Source organism: Watersipora subatra, chromosome 8 (genome assembly GCF_963576615.1).
Source record: "Watersipora subatra chromosome 8, tzWatSuba1.1, whole genome shotgun sequence".
NCBI classification, from domain to species: Eukaryota; Metazoa; Bryozoa; class Gymnolaemata; order Cheilostomatida; family Watersiporidae; genus Watersipora; species Watersipora subatra.
In genome coordinates this window covers 22,686,059-22,705,451 of record NC_088715.1, presented here as the reverse complement: position 1 = coordinate 22,705,451, position 19,393 = coordinate 22,686,059, and the positions used below count along the sequence as shown (strand labels likewise).

The 19,393-nt window shown below is 43.1% G+C and overlaps 1 protein-coding gene across 1 annotated transcript; it reads left to right on the top strand.

Moving 5' to 3' along the window:
• Positions 1–5,485: 5,485 nt before the first annotated feature.
• LOC137402376 (uncharacterized) lies at positions 5,486–14,908 on the top strand (the record flags this gene model as incomplete). Its single annotated transcript, XM_068088877.1, has 2 exons — positions 5,486–5,563; positions 14,648–14,908. Coding segments are annotated over 2 exons (339 nt in total), but the record flags the coding sequence as incomplete, so codon positions are not given.
• Between the last annotated feature and the right edge of the window lie 4,485 nt (positions 14,909–19,393).

Below are 19,393 nucleotides of genomic sequence, written 5' to 3'. Positions count from 1 at the left end.
TTAGTCTGAGTCTGAGTCTAAGTCTTAGTCTAAGTCTAAGTCTGAGTCTGAGTCTAAGTCTGAGTCTGAGTCTAAGTCTGAGTCTAAGTCTGAGTCTGAGTCTAAGTCTGAGTCTAAGTCTGAGTCTGAGTCTAAGTCTGAGTCTTAGTCTGAGTCTGAGTCTTAGTCTTAGTCTGAGTCTGAGTCTGAGTCTGAGTCTGAGTCTGAGTCTGAGTCTGAGTCTGAGTCTGAGTCTGAGTCTGAGTCTAAGTCTAAGTCTAAGTCTAAGTCTAAGTCTAAGTCTAAGTCTAAGTCTAAGTCTAAGTCTGAGTCTAAGTCTAAGTCTGAGTCTAAGTCTAAGTCTAAGTCTGAGTCTGAGTCTAAGTCTGAGTCTGAGTCTGAGTCTAAGTCTGAGTCTGAGTCTGAGTCTAAGTCTAAGTCTGAGTCTGAGTCTTAGTCTGAGTCTGAGTCTGAGTCTGAGTCTGAGTCTAAGTCTGAGTCTGAGTCTGAGTCTGAGTCTGAGTCTAAGTCTGAGTCTGAGTCTGAGTCTGAGTCTGAGTCTTAGTCTGAGTCTGAGTCTGAGTCTGAGTCTGAGTCTGAGTCTGAGTCTGAGTCTGAGTCTGAGTCTGAGTCTGAGTCTGAGTCTGAGTCTAAGTCTGAGTCTGAGTCTGAGTCTGAGTCTAAGTGTAAGTCTGAGTCTGAGTCTAAGTCTTAGTCTAAGTCTTAGTCTAAGTCTGAGTCTAAGTCTGAGTCTGAGTCTGAGTCTGAGTCTGAGTCTGAGTCTGAGTCTGAGTCTGAGTCTGAGTCTGAGTCTGAGTCTGAGTCTGAGTCTGAGTCTGAGTCTGAGTCTGAGTCTGAGTCTAAGTCTGAGTCTAAGTCTGAGTCTAAGTCTGAGTCTAAGTCTGAGTCTAAGTCTGAGTCTAAGTCTGAGTCTAAGTCTGAGTCTAAGTCTGAGTCTAAGTCTGAGTCTAAGTCTGAGTCTAAGTCTGAGTCTAAGTCTGAGTCTAAGTCTGAGTCTAAGTCTGAGTCTAAGTCTAAGTCTGAGTCTAAGTCTTAGTCTTAGTCTTAGTCTTAGTCTGAGTCTGAGTCTGAGTCTGAGTCTGAGTCTGAGTCTTAGTCTTAGTCTGAGTCTTAGTCTGAGTCTTAGTCTGAGTCTTAGTCTGAGTCTGAGTCTGAGTCTGAGTCTGAGTCTGAGTCTGAGTCTGAGTCTGAGTCTAAGTCTTAGTCTAAGTCTAAGTCTGAGTCTAAGTCTGAGTCTAAGTCTGAGTCTGAGTCTAAGTCTGAGTCTAAGTCTAAGTCTGAGTCTTAGTCTGAGTCTGAGTCTTAGTCTGAGTCTAAGTCTTAGTCTAAGTCTAAGTCTGAGTCTAAGTCTAAGTCTGAGTCTAAGTCTAAGTCTGAGTCTGAGTCTGAGTCTGAGTCTGAGTCTGAGTCTGAGTCTGAGTCTGAGTCTGAGTCTAAGTCTGAGTCTTAGTCTGAGTCTTAGTCTTAGTCTGAGTCTGAGTCTGAGTCTGAGTCTGAGTCTGAGTCTGAGTCTGAGTCTGAGTCTAAGTCTGAGTCTAAGTCTAAGTCTAAGTCTAAGTCTAAGTCTAAGTCTAAGTCTAAGTCTAAGTCTGAGTCTGAGTCTGAGTCTAAGTCTGAGTCTAAGTCTGAGTCTGAGTCTAAGTCTAAGTCTAAGTCTAAGTCTAAGTCTAAGTCTAAGTCTAAGTCTAAGTCTAAGTCTAAGTCTAAGTCTAAGTCTAAGTCTAAGTCTAAGTCTAAGTCTAAGTCTGAGTCTGAGTCTGAGTCTGAGTCTGAGTCTAAGTCTAAGTCTGAGTCTAAGTCTGAGTCTAAGTCTGAGTCTAAGTCTGAGTCTAAGTCTGAGTCTAAGTCTGAGTCTGAGTCTGAGTCTGAGTCTAAGTCTAAGTCTAAGTCTAAGTCTGAGTCTGAGTCTGAGTCTGAGTCTGAGTCTGAGTCTAAGTCTAAGTCTAAGTCTAAGTCTGAGTCTGAGTCTGAGTCTGAGTCTGAGTCTAAGTCTAAGTCTAAGTCTAAGTCTAAGTCTAAGTCTGAGTCTGAGTCTGAGTCTGAGTCTAAGTCTAAGTCTAAGTCTAAGTCTGAGTCTAAGTCTGAGTCTAAGTCTAAGTCTAAGTCTAAGTCTGAGTCTGAGTCTGAGTCTAAGTCTAAGTCTAAGTCTAAGTCTAAGTCTAAGTCTAAGTCTGAGTCTAAGTCTAAGTCTAAGTCTAAGTCTAAGTCTAAGTCTAAGTCTAAGTCTGAGTCTAAGTCTAAGTCTAAGTCTAAGTCTAAGTCTGAGTCTGAGTCTAAGTCTAAGTCTGAGTCTGAGTCTGAGTCTGAGTCTGAGTCTGAGTCTGAGTCTGAGTCTGAGTCTGAGTCTGAGTCTGAGTCTGAGTCTGAGTCTGAGTCTGAGTCTGAGTCTGAGTCTGAGTCTAAGTCTAAGTCTAAGTCTAAGTCTAAGTCTAAGTCTAAGTCTAAGTCTAAGTCTGAGTCTGAGTCTGAGTCTGAGTCTAAGTCTAAGTCTAAGTCTAAGTCTAAGTCTAAGTCTAAGTCTAAGTCTAAGTCTGAGTCTGAGTCTGAGTCTGAGTCTGAGTCTGAGTCTGAGTCTGAGTCTGAGTCTGAGTCTGAGTCTGAGTCTGAGTCTGAGTCGGAGTCTGAGTCGGAGTCGGAGTCGGAGTCTGAGTCTGAGTCTGAGTCTGAGTCTGAGTCTGAGTCTGAGTCGGAGTCGGAGTCGGAGTCGGAGTCGGAGTCGGAGTCGGAGTCGGAGTCGGAGTCGGAGTCGGAGTCGGAGTCGGAGTCTGAGTCTGAGTCGGAGTCGGAGTCGGAGTCGGAGTCTGAGTCTGAGTCTGAGTCTGAGTCTGAGTCTGAGTCTGAGTCTGAGTCTGAGTCTAAGTCTAAGTCTGAGTCTGAGTCTGAGTCTGAGTCTGAGTCTGAGTCTAAGTCTGAGTCTGAGTCTGAGTCTGAGTCTGAGTCTGAGTCTGAGTCTGAGTCTGAGTCTGAGTCTGAGTCTGAGTCTGAGTCTGAGTCTGAGTCTAAGTCTGAGTCTGAGTCTGAGTCTGAGTCTGAGTCTGAGTCTGAGTCTGAGTCTGAGTCTGAGTCTGAGTCTGAGTCTGAGTCTAAGTCTGAGTCTGAGTCTGAGTCTGAGTCTAAGTCTAAGTCTGAGTCTAAGTCTGAGTCTGAGTCTAAGTCTAAGTCTGAGTCTGAGTCTGAGTCTAAGTCTGAGTCTAAGTCTGAGTCTGAGTCTGAGTCTAAGTCTGAGTCTAAGTCTGAGTCTAAGTCTGAGTCTAAGTCTGAGTCTAAGTCTGAGTCTAAGTCTGAGTCTAAGTCTGAGTCTAAGTCTGAGTCTAAGTCTAAGTCTAAGTCTTAGTGTTAGTCTTAGTCTGAGTCTGAGTCTGAGTCTGAGTCTGAGTCTTAGTCTTAGTCTGAGTCTGAGTCTGAGTCTGAGTCTGAGTCTGAGTCTGAGTCTAAGTCTTAGTCTAAGTCTGAGTCTGAGTCTAAGTCTGAGTCTGAGTCTAAGTCTGAGTCTGAGTCTGAGTCTGAGTCTGAGTCTGAGTCTGAGTCTGAGTCTGAGTCTGAGTCTAAGTCTGAGTCTGAGTCTGAGTCTAAGTCTGAGTCTTAGTCTTAGTCTTAGTCTTAGTCTGAGTCTGAGTCTGAGTCTGAGTCTGAGTCTGAGTCTAAGTCTGAGTCTGAGTCTGAGTCTGAGTCTAAGTCTGAGTCTAAGTCTGAGTCTGAGTCTGAGTCTGAGTCTGAGTCTGAGTCTGAGTCTGAGTCTGAGTCTGAGTCTGAGTCTGAGTCTGAGTCTAAGTCTTAGTCTAAGTCTGAGTCTAAGTCTGAGTCTGAGTCTGAGTCTGAGTCTGAGTCTAAGTCTGAGTCTGAGTCTGAGTCTGAGTCTGAGTCTGAGTCTAAGTCTGAGTCTGAGTCTGAGTCTAAGTCTGAGTCTGAGTCTGAGTCTGAGTCTGAGTCTAAGTCTGAGTCTAAGTCTGAGTCTAAGTCTGAGTCTAAGTCTGAGTCTAAGTCTGAGTCTAAGTCTGAGTCTAAGTCTGAGTCTAAGTCTGAGTCTAAGTCTGAGTCTAAGTCTTAGTCTGAGTCTAAGTCTTAGTCTTAGTCTTAGTCTGAGTCTGAGTCTGAGTCTGAGTCTAAGTCTAAGTCTAAGTCTAAGTCTGAGTCTAAGTCTAAGTCTAAGTCTAAGTCTGAGTCTGAGTCTGAGTCTGAGTCTAAGTCTAAGTCTAAGTCTAAGTCTAAGTCTGAGTCTAAGTCTGAGTCTAAGTCTGAGTCTAAGTCTAAGTCTAAGTCTGAGTCTGAGTCTAAGTCTGAGTCTGAGTCTGAGTCTGAGTCTAAGTCTGAGTCTGAGTCTAAGTCTGAGTCTGAGTCTGAGTCTAAGTCTGAGTCTGAGTCTAAGTCTGAGTCTTAGTCTGAGTCTGAGTCTGAGTCTTAGTCTTAGTCTGAGTCTGAGTCTGAGTCTGAGTCTGAGTCTGAGTCTGAGTCTGAGTCTGAGTCTGAGTCTGAGTCTAAGTCTGAGTCTAAGTCTAAGTCTAAGTCTAAGTCTGAGTCTGAGTCTGAGTCTGAGTCTGAGTCTGAGTCTAAGTCTAAGTCTAAGTCTAAGTCTAAGTCTAAGTCTGAGTCTGAGTCTGAGTCTGAGTCTAAGTCTAAGTCTAAGTCTAAGTCTAAGTCTGAGTCTAAGTCTGAGTCTAAGTCTGAGTCTAAGTCTAAGTCTAAGTCTGAGTCTGAGTCTGAGTCTGAGTCTAAGTCTAAGTCTAAGTCTAAGTCTAAGTCTAAGTCTAAGTCTAAGTCTGAGTCTAAGTCTAAGTCTAAGTCTAAGTCTGAGTCTGAGTCTGAGTCTAAGTCTAAGTCTAAGTCTGAGTCTGAGTCTGAGTCTGAGTCTGAGTCTGAGTCTGAGTCTGAGTCTGAGTCTGAGTCTGAGTCTGAGTCTGAGTCTGAGTCTGAGTCTGAGTCTGAGTCTGAGTCTGAGTCTGAGTCTGAGTCTGAGTCTGAGTCTGAGTCTAAGTCTAAGTCTAAGTCTAAGTCTAAGTCTAAGTCTAAGTCTAAGTCTAAGTCTGAGTCTGAGTCTGAGTCTGAGTCTAAGTCTAAGTCTAAGTCTAAGTCTAAGTCTAAGTCTAAGTCTAAGTCTGAGTCTGAGTCTGAGTCTGAGTCTGAGTCTAAGTCTGAGTCTGAGTCTGAGTCTGAGTCTGAGTCTGAGTCTGAGTCTGAGTCTGAGTCTGAGTCTGAGTCTGAGTCTGAGTCTGAGTCGGAGTCTGAGTCTGAGTCTGAGTCTGAGTCTGAGTCGGAGTCGGAGTCGGAGTCGGAGTCGGAGTCGGAGTCGGAGTCGGAGTCGGAGTCGGAGTCGGAGTCGGAGTCTGAGTCTGAGTCTGAGTCTGAGTCTGAGTCTGAGTCTGAGTCTGAGTCTGAGTCTGAGTCTGAGTCTGAGTCTGAGTCTGAGTCTGAGTCTGAGTCTGAGTCTGAGTCTAAGTCTAAGTCTGAGTCTGAGTCTGAGTCTGAGTCTGAGTCTGAGTCTGAGTCTGAGTCTGAGTCTGAGTCTGAGTCTGAGTCTGAGTCTGAGTCTGAGTCTGAGTCTGAGTCTGAGTCTGAGTCTGAGTCTGAGTCTGAGTCTGAGTCTGAGTCTGAGTCTGAGTCTGAGTCTAAGTCTGAGTCTGAGTCTGAGTCTGAGTCTGAGTCTGAGTCTGAGTCTGAGTCTGAGTCTGAGTCTGAGTCTGAGTCTGAGTCTAAGTCTGAGTCTGAGTCTGAGTCTGAGTCTAAGTCTAAGTCTAAGTCTAAGTCTGAGTCTGAGTCTAAGTCTAAGTCTGAGTCTGAGTCTGAGTCTAAGTCTGAGTCTAAGTCTGAGTCTGAGTCTGAGTCTAAGTCTGAGTCTAAGTCTGAGTCTAAGTCTGAGTCTAAGTCTGAGTCTAAGTCTGAGTCTAAGTCTGAGTCTAAGTCTGAGTCTAAGTCTGAGTCTAAGTCTAAGTCTTAGTGTTAGTCTTAGTCTTAGTCTGAGTCTGAGTCTGAGTCTGAGTCTGAGTCTGAGTCTGAGTCTTAGTCTTAGTCTGAGTCTGAGTCTGAGTCTGAGTCTAAGTCTTAGTCTAAGTCTGAGTCTGAGTCTAAGTCTGAGTCTGAGTCTAAGTCTGAGTCTGAGTCTGAGTCTGAGTCTGAGTCTGAGTCTGAGTCTGAGTCTGAGTCTGAGTCTGAGTCTAAGTCTGAGTCTGAGTCTGAGTCTAAGTCTGAGTCTTAGTCTTAGTCTTAGTCTTAGTCTGAGTCTGAGTCTGAGTCTGAGTCTGAGTCTGAGTCTGAGTCTGAGTCTGAGTCTGAGTCTGAGTCTGAGTCTAAGTCTGAGTCTGAGTCTGAGTCTGAGTCTGAGTCTTAGTCTGAGTCTGAGTCTAAGTCTGAGTCTGAGTCTAAGTCTAAGTCTAAGTCTAAGTCTGAGTCTGAGTCTTAGTCTGAGTCTGAGTCTTAGTCTGAGTCTGAGTCTAAGTCTGAGTCTGAGTCTAAGTCTAAGTCTGAGTCTGAGTCTAAGTCTGAGTCTAAGTCTAAGTCTGAGTCTAAGTCTAAGTCTGAGTCTAAGTCTAAGTCTGAGTCTGAGTCTGAGTCTGAGTCTAAGTCTGAGTCTAAGTCTGAGTCTAAGTCTGAGTCTAAGTCTAAGTCTAAGTCTAAGTCTAAGTCTAAGTCTAAGTCTGAGTCTGAGTCTGGGTCTTAGTCTGAGTCTGGGTCTTAGTCTGGGTCTGAGTCTTAGTCTGAGTCTAAGTCTAAGTCTAAGTCTAAGTCTAAGTCTAAGTCTAAGTCTAAGTCTAAGTCTAAGTCTAAGTCTAAGTCTTAGTCTGAGTCTTAGTCTGAGTCTGAGTCTGAGTCTGAGTCTGAGTCTGAGTCTGAGTCTGAGTCTGAGTCTGAGTCTGAGTCTGAGTCTGAGTCTGAGTCTAAGTCTAAGTCTAAGTCTAAGTCTAAGTCTGAGTCTGAGTCTTAGTCTGAGTCTTAGTCTGAGTCTGAGTCTGAGTCTGAGTCTAAGTCTAAGTCTGAGTCTGAGTCTAAGTCTAAGTCTGAGTCTAAGTCTGAGTCTAAGTCTGAGTCTGAGTCTAAGTCTAAGTCTGAGTCTGAGTCTGAGTCTGAGTCTGAGTCTGAGTCTGAGTCTGAGTCTGAGTCTGAGTCTGAGTCTGAGTCTGAGTCTAAGTCTGAGTCTGAGTCTGAGTCTGAGTCTAAGTCTAAGTCTAAGTCTAAGTCTGAGTCTGAGTCTAAGTCTAAGTCTGAGTCTGAGTCTGAGTCTAAGTCTGAGTCTAAGTCTGAGTCTGAGTCTGAGTCTAAGTCTGAGTCTAAGTCTGAGTCTAAGTCTGAGTCTAAGTCTGAGTCTAAGTCTGAGTCTAAGTCTGAGTCTAAGTCTGAGTCTAAGTCTGAGTCTAAGTCTGAGTCTAAGTCTGAGTCTAAGTCTTAGTCTGAGTCTAAGTCTTAGTCTTAGTCTTAGTCTGAGTCTGAGTCTGAGTCTGAGTCTGAGTCTGAGTCTGAGTCTGAGTCTGAGTCTGAGTCTGAGTCTGAGTCTGAGTCTGAGTCTTAGTCTTAGTCTGAGTCTTAGTCTGAGTCTTAGTCTGAGTCTTAGTCTGAGTCTGAGTCTGAGTCTGAGTCTGAGTCTGAGTCTGAGTCTAAGTCTTAGTCTAAGTCTAAGTCTAAGTCTGAGTCTGAGTCTAAGTCTGAGTCTGAGTCTGAGTCTGAGTCTAAGTCTGAGTCTGAGTCTAAGTCTGAGTCTGAGTCTGAGTCTAAGTCTGAGTCTGAGTCTAAGTCTGAGTCTTAGTCTGAGTCTGAGTCTTAGTCTTAGTCTGAGTCTGAGTCTGAGTCTGAGTCTGAGTCTGAGTCTGAGTCTAAGTCTAAGTCTAAGTCTAAGTCTAAGTCTGAGTCTAAGTCTAAGTCTAAGTCTAAGTCTAAGTCTAAGTCTAAGTCTAAGTCTGAGTCTAAGTCTGAGTCTGAGTCTGAGTCTGAGTCTGAGTCTGAGTCTGAGTCTAAGTCTGAGTCTAAGTCTGAGTCTAAGTCTGAGTCTAAGTCTGAGTCTGAGTCTAAGTCAAAGTCAAAGTCTAAGTCTAAGTCTGAGTCTTAGTCTAAGTCTTAGTCTGAGTCTTAGTCTAAGTCTAAGTCTGAGTCTTAGTCTGAGTCTGAGTCTGAGTCTGAGTCTGAGTCTGAGTCTAAGTCTGAGTCTAAGTCTGAGTCTAAGTCTAAGTCTAAGTCTAAGTCTAAGTCTGAGTCTGAGTCTGAGTCTGAGTCTGAGTCTGAGTCTAAGTCTAAGTCTGAGTCTGAGTCTGAGTCTAAGTCTAAGTCTAAGTCTAAGTCTAAGTCTGAGTCTAAGTCTAAGTCTGAGTCTGAGTCTGAGTCTGGGTCTGAGTCTAAGTCTGAGTCTGGGTCTGAGTCTGGGTCTAAGTCTGAGTCTGAGTCTGAGTCTAAGTCTGAGTCTGAGTCTGAGTCTAAGTCTAAGTCTAAGTCTGAGTCTTAGTCTGAGTCTGAGTCTGAGTCTGAGTCTGAGTCTGAGTCTGAGTCTGAGTCTGAGTCTGAGTCTGAGTCTAAGTCTGAGTCTAAGTCTAAGTCTGAGTCTAAGTCTGAGTCTTAGTCTGAGTCTGAGTCTGAGTCTGAGTCTGAGTCTGAGTCTGAGTCTGAGTCTGAGTCTGAGTCTGAGTCTGAGTCTGAGTCTGAGTCTAAGTCTAAGTCTAAGTCTAAGTCTAAGTCTGAGTCAAAGTCAAAGTCAAAGTCAAAGTCTAAGTCTAAGTCTAAGTCTAAGTCTGAGTCTTAGTCTGAGTCTGAGTCTGAGTCTGAGTCTGAGTCTGAGTCTGAGTCTGAGTCTGAGTCTGAGTCTGAGTCTAAGTCTGAGTCTAAGTCTAAGTCTGAGTCTAAGTCTGAGTCTAAGTCTGAGTCTAAGTCTAAGTCTAAGTCTAAGTCTAAGTCTAAGTCTAAGTCTGAGTCTGAGTCTAAGTCTAAGTCTGAGTCTAAGTCTGAGTCTGAGTCTAAGTCTAAGTCTAAGTCTAAGTCTAAGTCTAAGTCTAAGTCTAAGTCTGAGTCTGAGTCTGAGTCTGAGTCTGAGTCTAAGTCTGAGTCTGAGTCTGAGTCTGAGTCTGAGTCTAAGTCTGAGTCTAAGTCTGAGTCTAAGTCTAAGTCTAAGTCTAAGTCTGAGTGTAAGTCTAAGTCTAAGTCTAAGTCTAAGTCTAAGTCTGAGTCTGAGTCTGAGTCTGAGTCTGAGTCTGAGTCTGAGTCTGAGTCTGAGTCTGAGTCTGAGTCTGAGTCTGAGTCTGAGTCTAAGTCTAAGTCTAAGACTAAGTCTAAGTCTAAGTCTAAGTCTAAGTCTGAGTCTGAGTCTGAGTCTGAGTCTGAGTCTGAGTCTGAGTCTGAGTCTGAGTCTGAGTCTGAGTCTGAGTCTGAGTCTGAGTCTGAGTCTGAGTCTGAGTCTGAGTCTGAGTCTGAGTCTGAGTCTGAGTCTTAGTCTGAGTCTAAGTCTTAGTCTAAGTCTGAGTCTGAGTCTGAGTCTGAGTCTGAGTCTAAGTCTGAGTCTGAGTCTGAGTCTGAGTCTGAGTCTGAGTCTGAGTCTGAGTCTGAGTCTGAGTCTGAGTCTAAGTCTGAGTCTGAGTCTTAGTCTGAGTCTTAGTCTGAGTCTGAGTCTGAGTCTGAGTCTGAGTCTGAGTCTGAGTCTGAGTCTGAGTCTGAGTCTGAGTCTAAGTCTGAGTCTGAGTCTGAGTCTGAGTCTGAGTCTGAGTCTGAGTCTAAGTCTAAGTCTGAGTCTGAGTCTAAGTCTGAGTCTGAGTCTGAGTCTGAGTCTGAGTCTGAGTCTGAGTCTGAGTCTGAGTCTGAGTCTGAGTCTAAGTCTTAGTCTAAGTCTGAGTCTAAGTCTGAGTCTGAGTCTAAGTCTGAGTCTGAGTCTGAGTCTGAGTCTAAGTCTGAGTCTGAGTCTAAGTCTGAGTCTGAGTCTGAGTCTGAGTCTGAGTCTAAGTCTGAGTCTAAGTCTGAGTCTAAGTCTGAGTCTAAGTCTGAGTCTAAGTCTGAGTCTAAGTCTGAGTCTAAGTCTGAGTCTAAGTCTGAGTCTAAGTCTTAGTCTGAGTCTAAGTCTTAGTCTTAGTCTTAGTCTGAGTCTGAGTCTGAGTCTGAGTCTGAGTCTGAGTCTGAGTCTGAGTCTGAGTCTTAGTCTTAGTCTGAGTCTTAGTCTGAGTCTTAGTCTGAGTCTTAGTCTGAGTCTGAGTCTGAGTCTGAGTCTGAGTCTGAGTCTAAGTCTAAGTCTTAGTCTAAGTCTAAGTCTAAGTCTGAGTCTGAGTCTAAGTCTGAGTCTGAGTCTGAGTCTGAGTCTAAGTCTGAGTCTGAGTCTAAGTCTGAGTCTGAGTCTGAGTCTGAGTCTGAGTCTAAGTCTGAGTCTGAGTCTAAGTCTGAGTCTAAGTCTGAGTCTTAGTCTGAGTCTGAGTCTGAGTCTTAGTCTTAGTCTGAGTCTGAGTCTGAGTCTGAGTCTGAGTCTGAGTCTAAGTCTTAGTCTAAGTCTGAGTCTGAGTCTGAGTCTGAGTCTGAGTCTAAGTCTGAGTCTGAGTCTGAGTCTGAGTCTGAGTCTGAGTCTGAGTCTGAGTCTGAGTCTAAGTCTGAGTCTGAGTCTGAGTCTAAGTCTGAGTCTGAGTCTAAGTCTGAGTCTTAGTCTGAGTCTGAGTCTGAGTCTGAGTCTAAGTCTGAGTCTGAGTCTGAGTCTAAGTCTGAGTCTAAGTCTGAGTCTAAGTCTGAGTCTAAGTCTGAGTCTAAGTCTGAGTCTAAGTCTGAGTCTAAGTCTGAGTCTAAGTCTGAGTCTAAGTCTGAGTCTAAGTCTGAGTCTAAGTCTGAGTCTAAGTCTTAGTCTGAGTCTAAGTCTTAGTCTTAGTCTTAGTCTGAGTCTGAGTCTGAGTCTGAGTCTGAGTCTGAGTCTGAGTCTGAGTCTGAGTCTGAGTCTTAGTCTTAGTCTGAGTCTTAGTCTGAGTCTTAGTCTGAGTCTGAGTCTGAGTCTGAGTCTGAGTCTGAGTCTGAGTCTAAGTCTAAGTCTTAGTCTAAGTCTAAGTCTGAGTCTGAGTCTAAGTCTGAGTCTGAGTCTGAGTCTGAGTCTAAGTCTGAGTCTGAGTCTGAGTCTGAGTCTGAGTCTGAGTCTGAGTCTGAGTCTGAGTCTGAGTCTGAGTCTGAGTCTTAGTCTTAGTCTGAGTCTTAGTCTGAGTCTTAGTCTGAGTCTTAGTCTGAGTCTGAGTCTGAGTCTGAGTCTGAGTCTAAGTCTTAGTCTTAGTCTAAGTCTAAGTCTAAGTCTGAGTCTGAGTCTAAGTCTGAGTCTGAGTCTGAGTCTGAGTCTAAGTCTGAGTCTGAGTCTAAGTCTGAGTCTGAGTCTGAGTCTAAGTCTGAGTCTGAGTCTGAGTCTAAGTCTGAGTCTTAGTCTGAGTCTTAGTCTGAGTCTGAGTCTTAGTCTTAGTCTGAGTCTGAGTCTGAGTCTGAGTCTGAGTCTAAGTCTTAGTCTAAGTCTGAGTCTGAGTCTGAGTCTAAGTCTGAGTCTGAGTCTAAGTCTGAGTCTGAGTCTGAGTCTGAGTCTGAGTCTGAGTCTGAGTCTGAGTCTGAGTCTAAGTCTGAGTCTGAGTCTGAGTCTGAGTCTAAGTCTGAGTCTGAGTCTAAGTCTGAGTCTTAGTCTGAGTCTTAGTCTGAGTCTGAGTCTTAGTCTGAGTCTGAGTCTGAGTCTGAGTCTAAGTCTAAGTCTAAGTCTGAGTCTGAGTCTGAGTCTAAGTCTAAGTCTGAGTCTAAGTCTAAGTCTAAGTCTAAGTCTGAGTCTAAGTCTGAGTCTAAGTCTGAGTCTGGGTCTGAGTCTTAGTCTGAGTCTAAGTCTAAGTCTGAGTCTAAGTCTAAGTCTGAGTCTGAGTCTAAGTCTGAGTCTAAGTCTGAGTCTAAGTCTGAGTCTAAGTCTGAGTCTTAGTCTGAGTCTAAGTCTAAGTCTGAGTCTGAGTCTAAGTCTGAGTCTAAGTCTGAGTCTAAGTCTGAGTCTAAGTCTGAGTCTAAGTCTAAGTCTAAGTCTAAGTCTAAGTCTAAGTCTAAGTCTAAGTCTGAGTCTGAGTCTGAGTCTGGGTCTTAGTCTGAGTCTGGGTCTTAGTCTGGGTCTGAGTCTTAGTCTAAGTCTAAGTCTAAGTCTAAGTCTAAGTCTAAGTCTAAGTCTGAGTCTAAGTCTGAGTCTAAGTCTGAGTCTGGGTCTGAGTCTTAGTCTGAGTCTAAGTCTAAGTCTGAGTCTAAGTCTAAGTCTAAGTCTGAGTCTAAGTCTGAGTCTAAGTCTGAGTCTAAGTCTGAGTCTAAGTCTGAGTCTAAGTCTAAGTCTAAGTCTAAGTCTAAGTCTAAGTCTAAGTCTGAGTCTGAGTCTGAGTCTGGGTCTTAGTCTGAGTCTGGGTCTTAGTCTGGGTCTGAGTCTTAGTCTAAGTCTAAGTCTAAGTCTAAGTCTAAGTCTGAGTCTGAGTCTGAGTCTGAGTCTAAGTCTAAGTCTAAGTCTGAGTCTGAGTCTGAGTCTGAGTCTAAGTCTAAGTCTAAGTCTAAGTCTGAGTCTAAGTCTGAGTCTAAGTCTGAGTCTGAGTCTGAGTCTAAGTCTGGGTCTAAGTCTGAGTCTGAGTCTGAGTCAAAGTCAAAGTCAAAGTCAAAGTCAAAGTCAAAGTCAAAGTCAAAGTCAAAGTCTAAGTCTAAGTCTAAGTCTGAGTCTGAGTCTTAGTCTGAGTCTGAGTCTGAGTCTGAGTCTAAGTCTAAGTCTAAGTCTAAGTCTAAGTCTAAGTCTAAGTCTAAGTCTGAGTCTAAGTCTGAGTCTAAGTCTGAGTCTGGGTCTGAGTCTTAGTCTGAGTCTGAGTCTTAGTCTGAGTCTAAGTCTAAGTCTGAGTCTAAGTCTGAGTCTAAGTCTAAGTCTAAGTCTGAGTCTAAGTCTGAGTCTAAGTCTGAGTCTAAGTCTGAGTCTAAGTCTGAGTCTAAGTCTAAGTCTAAGTCTAAGTCTAAGTCTAAGTCTAAGTCTAAGTCTGAGTCTGAGTCTGAGTCTGGGTCTTAGTCTGAGTCTGGGTCTTAGTCTGGGTCTGAGTCTTAGTCTAAGTCTAAGTCTAAGTCTAAGTCTAAGTCTAAGTCTAAGTCTGAGTCTAAGTCTGAGTCTAAGTCTGAGTCTGGGTCTGAGTCTTAGTCTGAGTCTAAGTCTTAGTCTGAGTCTAAGTCTAAGTCTGAGTGTAAGTCTAAGTCTAAGTCTGAGTCTAAGTCTGAGTCTAAGTCTGAGTCTAAGTCTAAGTCTAAGTCTAAGTCTAAGTCTAAGTCTAAGTCTAAGTCTAAGTCTAAGTCTAAGTCTAAGTCTAAGTCTAAGTCTAAGTCTAAGTCTGAGTCTGAGTCTGAGTCTGAGTCTGAGTCTGAGTCTGAGTCTGAGTCTGAGTCTGAGTCTGAGTCTGAGTCTGAGTCTGAGTCTGAGTCTGAGTCTGAGTCTGAGTCTGAGTCTGAGTCTGAGTCTGAGTCTAAGTCTGAGTCTGAGTCTGAGTCTAAGTCTAAGTCTAAGTCTAAGTCTGAGTCTAAGTCTAAGTCTAAGTCTAAGTCTAAGTCTAAGTCTAAGTCTGAGTCTGAGTCTGAGTCTGAGTCTGAGTCTGAGTCTAAGTCTAAGTCTGAGTCTGAGTCTGAGTCTGAGTCTGAGTCTGAGTCTGAGTCTGAGTCTGAGTCTGAGTCTGAGTCTAAGTCTAGGTCTAAGTCTAAGTCTAAGTCTAAGTCTAAGTCTAAGTCTAAGTCTAAGTCTAAGTCTAAGTCTGAGTCTGAGTCTGAGTCTGAGTCTGAGTCTAAGTCTGAGTCTGAGTCTGAGTCTAAGTCTAAGTCTGAGTCTAAGTCTAAGTCTGAGTCTAAGTCTAAGTCTAAGTCTAAGTCTAAGTCTGAGTCTAAGTCTAAGTCTAAGTCTGAGTCTGAGTCTGAGTCTGAGTCTGAGTCTGAGTCTGAGTCTGAGTCTGAGTCTAAGTCTGAGTCTGAGTCTGAGTCTGAGTCTGAGTCTGAGTCTGAGTCTGAGTCTGAGTCTGAGTCTGAGTCTGAGTCTGAGTCTGAGTCTGAGTCTAAGTCTGAGTCTAAGTCTAAGTCTAAGTCTAAGTCTAAGTCTAAGTCTAAGTCTAAGTCTAAGTCTAAGTCTAAGTCTAAGTCTAAGTCTGAGTCTAAGTCTAAGTCTAAGTCTAAGTCTAAGTCTGAGTCTGAGTCTAAGTCTGAGTCTGAGTCTGAGTCTTAGTCTGAGTCTGAGTCTGAGTCTGAGTCTGAGTCTGAGTCTGAGTCTGAGTCTGAGTCTAAGTCTGAGTCTAAGTCTAAGTCTGAGTCTAAGTCTGAGTCTAAGTCTGAGTCTAAGTCTAAGTCTAAGTCTAAGTCTAAGTCTAAGTCTAAGTCTAAGTCTAAGTCTGAGTCTAAGTCTAAGTCTAAGTCTGAGTCTAAGTCTAAGTCTAAGTCTAAGTCTGAGTCTGAGTCTGAGTCTGAGTCTAAGTCTGAGTCTGAGTCTGAGTCTGAGTCTGAGTCTGAGTCTGAGTCTAAGTCTGAGTCTAAGTCTAAGTCTAAGTCTAAGTCTAAGTCTAAGTCTGAGTGTAAGTCTAAGTCTAAGTCTAAGTCTAAGTCTAAGTCTAAGTCTAAGTCTGAGTCTGAGTCTGAGTCTGAGTCTGAGTCTGAGTCTGAGTCTGAGTCTGAGTCTGAGTCTGAGTCTGAGTCTGAGTCTGAGTCTGAGTCTAAGTCTGAGTCTAAGTCTAAGTCTAAGTCTAAGTCTGAGTCTGAGTCTGAGTCTGAGTCTAAGTCTGAGTCTAAGTCTAAGTCTAAGTCTAAGTCTAAGTCTAAGTCTAAGTCTAAGTCTAAGTCTGAGTCTGAGTCTGAGTCTGAGTCTGAGTCTGAGTCTGAGTCTGAGTCTGAGTCTGAGTCTGAGTCTGAGTCTGAGTCTGAGTCTGAGTCTGAGTCTGAGTCTGAGTCTGAGTCTGAGTCTGAGTCTGAGTCTGAGTCTGAGTCTGAGTCTGAGTCTGAGTCTGAGTCTGAGTCTGAGTCTGAGTCTGAGTCTGAGTCTGAGTCTGAGTCTGAGTCTAAGTCTAAGTCTGAGTCTGAGTCTGAGTCTAAGTCTAAGTCTGAGTCTGAGTCTGAGTCTGAGTCTGAGTCTAAGTCTGAGTCTAAGTCTAAGTCTGAGTCTGAGTCTGAGTCTGAGTCTGAGTCTAAGTCTAAGTCTAAGTCTAAGTCTAAGTCTGAGTCTGAGTCTGAGTCTGAGTCTGAGTCTGAGTCTAAGTCTGAGTCTAAGTCTAAGTCTGAGTCTAAGTCTAAGTCTAAGTCTGAGTCTGAGTCTGAGTCTAAGTCTGAGTCTGAGTCTAAGTCTAAGTCTAAGTCTAAGTCTAAGTCTAAGTCTAAGTCTGAGTCTGAGTCTAAGTCTAAGTCTAAGTCTAAGTCTAAGTCTAAGTCTAAGTCTAAGTCTAAGTCTAAGTCTAAGTCTAAGTCTGAGTCTGAGTCTGAGTCTGAGTCTGAGTCTGAGTCTGAGTCTGAGTCTGAGTCTGAGTCTGAGTCTGAGTCTGAGTCTGAGTCTGAGTCTGAGTCTGAGTCTGAGTCTGAGTCTGAGTCTGAGTCTAAGTCTAAGTCTAAGTCTAAGTCTGAGTCTGAGTCTTAGTCTGAGTCTGAGTCTGAGTCTGAGTCTGAGTCTAAGTCTAAGTCTAAGTCTAAGTCTGAGTCTGAGTCTAAGTCTAAGTCAAAGTCTGAGTCTAAGTCTGAGTCTAAGTCTGAGTCTGAGTCTGAGTCTAAGTCTAAGTCTAAGTCTAAGTCTAAGTCTGAGTCTGAGTCTGAGTCTAAGTCTAAGTCTAAGTCTAAGTCTAAGTCTAAGTCTAAGTCTAAGTCTAAGTCTGAGTCTGAGTCTGAGTCTGAGTCTGAGTCTGAGTCTGAGTCTGAGTCTAAGTCTAAGTCTAAGTCTGAGTCTGAGTCTGAGTCTAAGTCTAAGTCTAAGTCTAAGTCTAAGTCTAAGTCTGAGTCTAAGTCTAAGTCTAAGTCTAAGTCTGAGTCTAAGTCTAAGTCTAAGTCTAAGTCTGAGTCTAAGTCTAAGTCTAAGTCTAAGTCTAAGTCTGAGTCTGAGTCTGAGTCTAAGTCTGAGTCTGAGTCTGAGTCTGGGTCTTAGTCTGGGTCTGAGTCTTAGTCTGAGTCTAAGTCTAAGTCTGAGTCTAAGTCTGAGTCTAAGTCTGAGTCTAAGTCTGAGTCTGAGTCTAAGTCTAAGTCTAAGTCTAAGTCTAAGTCTAAGTCTGAGTCTTAGTCTGAGTCTAAGTCTGAGTCTAAGTCTGAGTCTAAGTCTGAGTCTAAGTCTGAGTCTAAGTCTAAGTCTGAGTCTGAGTCTGAGTCTGAGTCTAAGTCTGAGTCTAAGTCTGAGTCTAAGTCTAAGTCTAAGTCTAAGTCTGAGTCTAAGTCTAAGTCTAAGTCTAAGTCTGAGTCTAAGTCTAAGTCTAAGTCTAAGTCTAAGTCTGAGTCTAAGTCTAAGTCTAAGTCTGAGTCTAAGTCTAAGTCTAAGTCTAAGTCTAAATCTGAGTCTGAGTCTGAGTCTAAGTCTGAGTCTAAGTCTGAGTCTGAGTCTGAGTCTGAGTCTAAGTCTAAGTCTAAGTCTGAGTCTAAGTCTGAGTCTAAGTCTGAGTCTGGGTCTGAGTCTTAGTCTGAGTCTAAGTCTAAGTCTGAGTCTAAGTCTAAGTCTAAGTCTGAGTCTGAGTCTAAGTCTGAGTCTAAGTCTGAGTCTAAGTCTGAGTCTAAGTCTGAGTCTAAGTCTAAGTCTGAGTCTGAGTCTGAGTCTGGGTCTTAGTCTGGGTCTGAGTCTTAGTCTAAGTCTAAGTCTAAGTCTAAGTCTAAGTCTAAGTCTAAGTCTAAGTCTGAGTCTGAGTCTGAGTCTGAGTCTAAGTCTAAGTCTAAGTCTAAGTCTAAGTCTAAGTCTAAGTCTGAGTCTTAGTCTGAGTCTGAGTCTAAGTCTGAGTCTAAGTCTAAGTCTGAATCTAAGTCTAAGTCTGAGTCTAAGTCTGAGTCTGAGTCTGAGTCTGAGTCTGAGTCTGAGTCTAAGTCTGAGTCTAAGTCTGAGTCTAAGTCTGAGTCTAAGTCTAAGTCTAAGTCTAAGTCTGAGTCTAAGTCTAAGTCTAAGTCTAAGTCTAAGTCTAAGTCTAAGTCTAAGTCTGAGTCTGAGTCTGAGTCTAAGTCTAAGTCTGAGTCTAAGTCTAAGTCTGAGTCTAAGTCTAAGTCTAAGTCTAAGTCTAAGTCTAAGTCTAAGTCTGAGTCTGAGTCTGAGTCTAAGTCTGAGTCTAAGTCTGAGTCTAAGTCTAAGTCTAAGTCTAAGTCTAAGTCTAAGTCTGAGTCTGAGTCTGAGTCTGGGTCTTAGTCTGAGTCTGGGTCTTAGTCTGGGTCTGAGTCTTAGTCTAAGTCTAAGTCTAAGTCTAAGTCTAAGTCTAAGTCTAAGTCTAAGTCTGAGTCTAAGTCTGAGTCTAAGTCTGAGTCTAAGTCTGAGTCTGGGTCTGAGTCTTAGTCTGAGTCTAAGTCTAAGTCTGAGTCTAAGTCTGAGTCTAAGTCTGAGTCTAAGTCTGAGTCTAAGTCTGAGTCTAAGTCTGAGTCTAAGTCTGAGTCTAAGTCTGAGTCTAAGTCTGAGTCTGAGTCTAAGTCTAAGTCTAAGTCTGAGTCTAAGTCTAAGTCTAAGTCTAAGTCTAAGTCTAAGTCTAAGTCTAAGTCTAAGTCTGAGTCTGAGTCTGAGTCTAAGTCTAAGTCTGAGTCTAAGTCTAAGTCTGAGTCTAAGTCTAAGTCTAAGTCTAAGTCTAAGTCTAAGTCTAAGTCTGAGTCTGAGTCTGAGTCTAAGTCTAAGTCTGAGTCTAAGTCTGAGTCTAAGTCTAAGTCTAAGTCTAAGTCTAAGTCTAAGTCTGAGTCTGAGTCTGAGTCTGGGTCTTAGTCTGAGTCTGGGTCTTAGTCTGGGTCTGAGTCTTAGTCTAAGTCTAAGTCTAAGTCTAAGTCTAAGTCTAAGTCTAAGTCTAAGTCTGAGTCTAAGTCTGAGTCTAAGTCTGAGTCTAAGTCTGAGTCTAAGTCTGAGTCTGGGTCTGAGTCTTAGTCTGAGTCTAAGTCTAAGTCTGAGTCTAAGTCTGAGTCTAAGTCTGAGTCTAAGTCTGAGTCTAAGTCTGAGTCTAAGTCTGAGTCTAAGTCTAAGTCTGAGTCTGAGTCTGGGTCTTAGTCTGAGTCTGGGTCTTAGTCTGGGTCTGAGTCTAAGTCTAAGTCTAAGTCTAAGTCTAAGTCTAAGTCTAAGTCTAAGTCTGAGTCTGAGTCTGAGTCTGAGTCTAAGTCTAAGTCTAAGTCTAAGTCTAAGTCTGAGTCTAAGTCTGAGTCTAAGTCAAAGTCAAAGTCAAAGTCAAAGTCAAAGTCAAAGTCAAAGTCAAAGTCAAAGTCAAAGTCAAAGTCAAAGTCAAAGTCAAAGTCAAAGTCAAAGTCAAAGTCAAAGTCAAAGTCAAAGTCTAAGTCTAAGTCTAAGTCTAAGTCTAAGTCTGAGTCTAAGTCTGAGTCTGAGTCTGAGTCTGAGTCTGAGTCTGAGTCTGAGTCTGAGTCTAAGTCTAAGTCTAAGTCTAAGTCTAAGTCTAAGTCTGAGTCTGAGTCTGAGTCTGAGTCTGAGTCTGAGTCTGAGTCTGAGTCTGAGTCTAAGTCTGAGTCTAAGTCTGAGTCTGAGTCTAAGTCTGAGTCTAAGTCTAAGTCTAAGTCTAAGTCTGAGTCTGAGTCTAAGTCTGAGTCTAAGTCTAAGTCTAAGTCTAAGTCTAAGTCTAAGTCTGAGTCTGAGTCTGAGTCTAAGTCTAAGTCTAAGTCTGAGTCTAAGTCTGAGTCTAAGTCTGAGTCTGAGTCTAAGTCTGGGTCTAAGTCTGAGTCTAAGTCTAAGTCTGAGTCTAAGTCTAAGTCTAAGTCTGAGTCTAAGTCTGAGTCTGAGTCTGAGTCTTAGTCTGAGTCTGAGTCTGAGTCTGAGTCTGAGTCTGAGTCTGAGTCTAAGTCTAAGTCTAAGTCTAAGTCTAAGTCTAAGTCTGAGTCTGAGTCTGAGTCTGAGTCTGAGTCTGAGTCTGAGTCTAAGTCTGAGTCTAAGTCTAAGTCTGAGTCTGAGTCTAAGTCTGAGTCTAAGTCTAAGTCTAAGTCTAAGTCTAAGTCTAAGTCTAAGTCTGAGTCTGAGTCTGAGTCTGAGTCTAAGTCTGAGTCTAAGTCTAAGTCTAAGTCTAAGTCTAAGTCTAAGTCTAAGTCTAAGTCTGAGTCTGAGTCTGAGTCTAAGTCTAAGTCTAAGTCTAAGTCTGAGTCTAAGTCTGAGTCTGAGTCTAAGTCTGGGTCTAAGTCTGGGTCTAAGTCTGAGTCTGAGTCTGAGTCTGAGTCTAAGTCTAAGTCTAAGTCTAAGTCTAAGTCTAAGTCTGAGTCTAAGTCTGAGTCTGAGTCTGAGTCTGAGTCTGAGTCTGAGTCTGAGTCTGAGTCTGAGTCTAAGTCTAAGTCTAAGTCT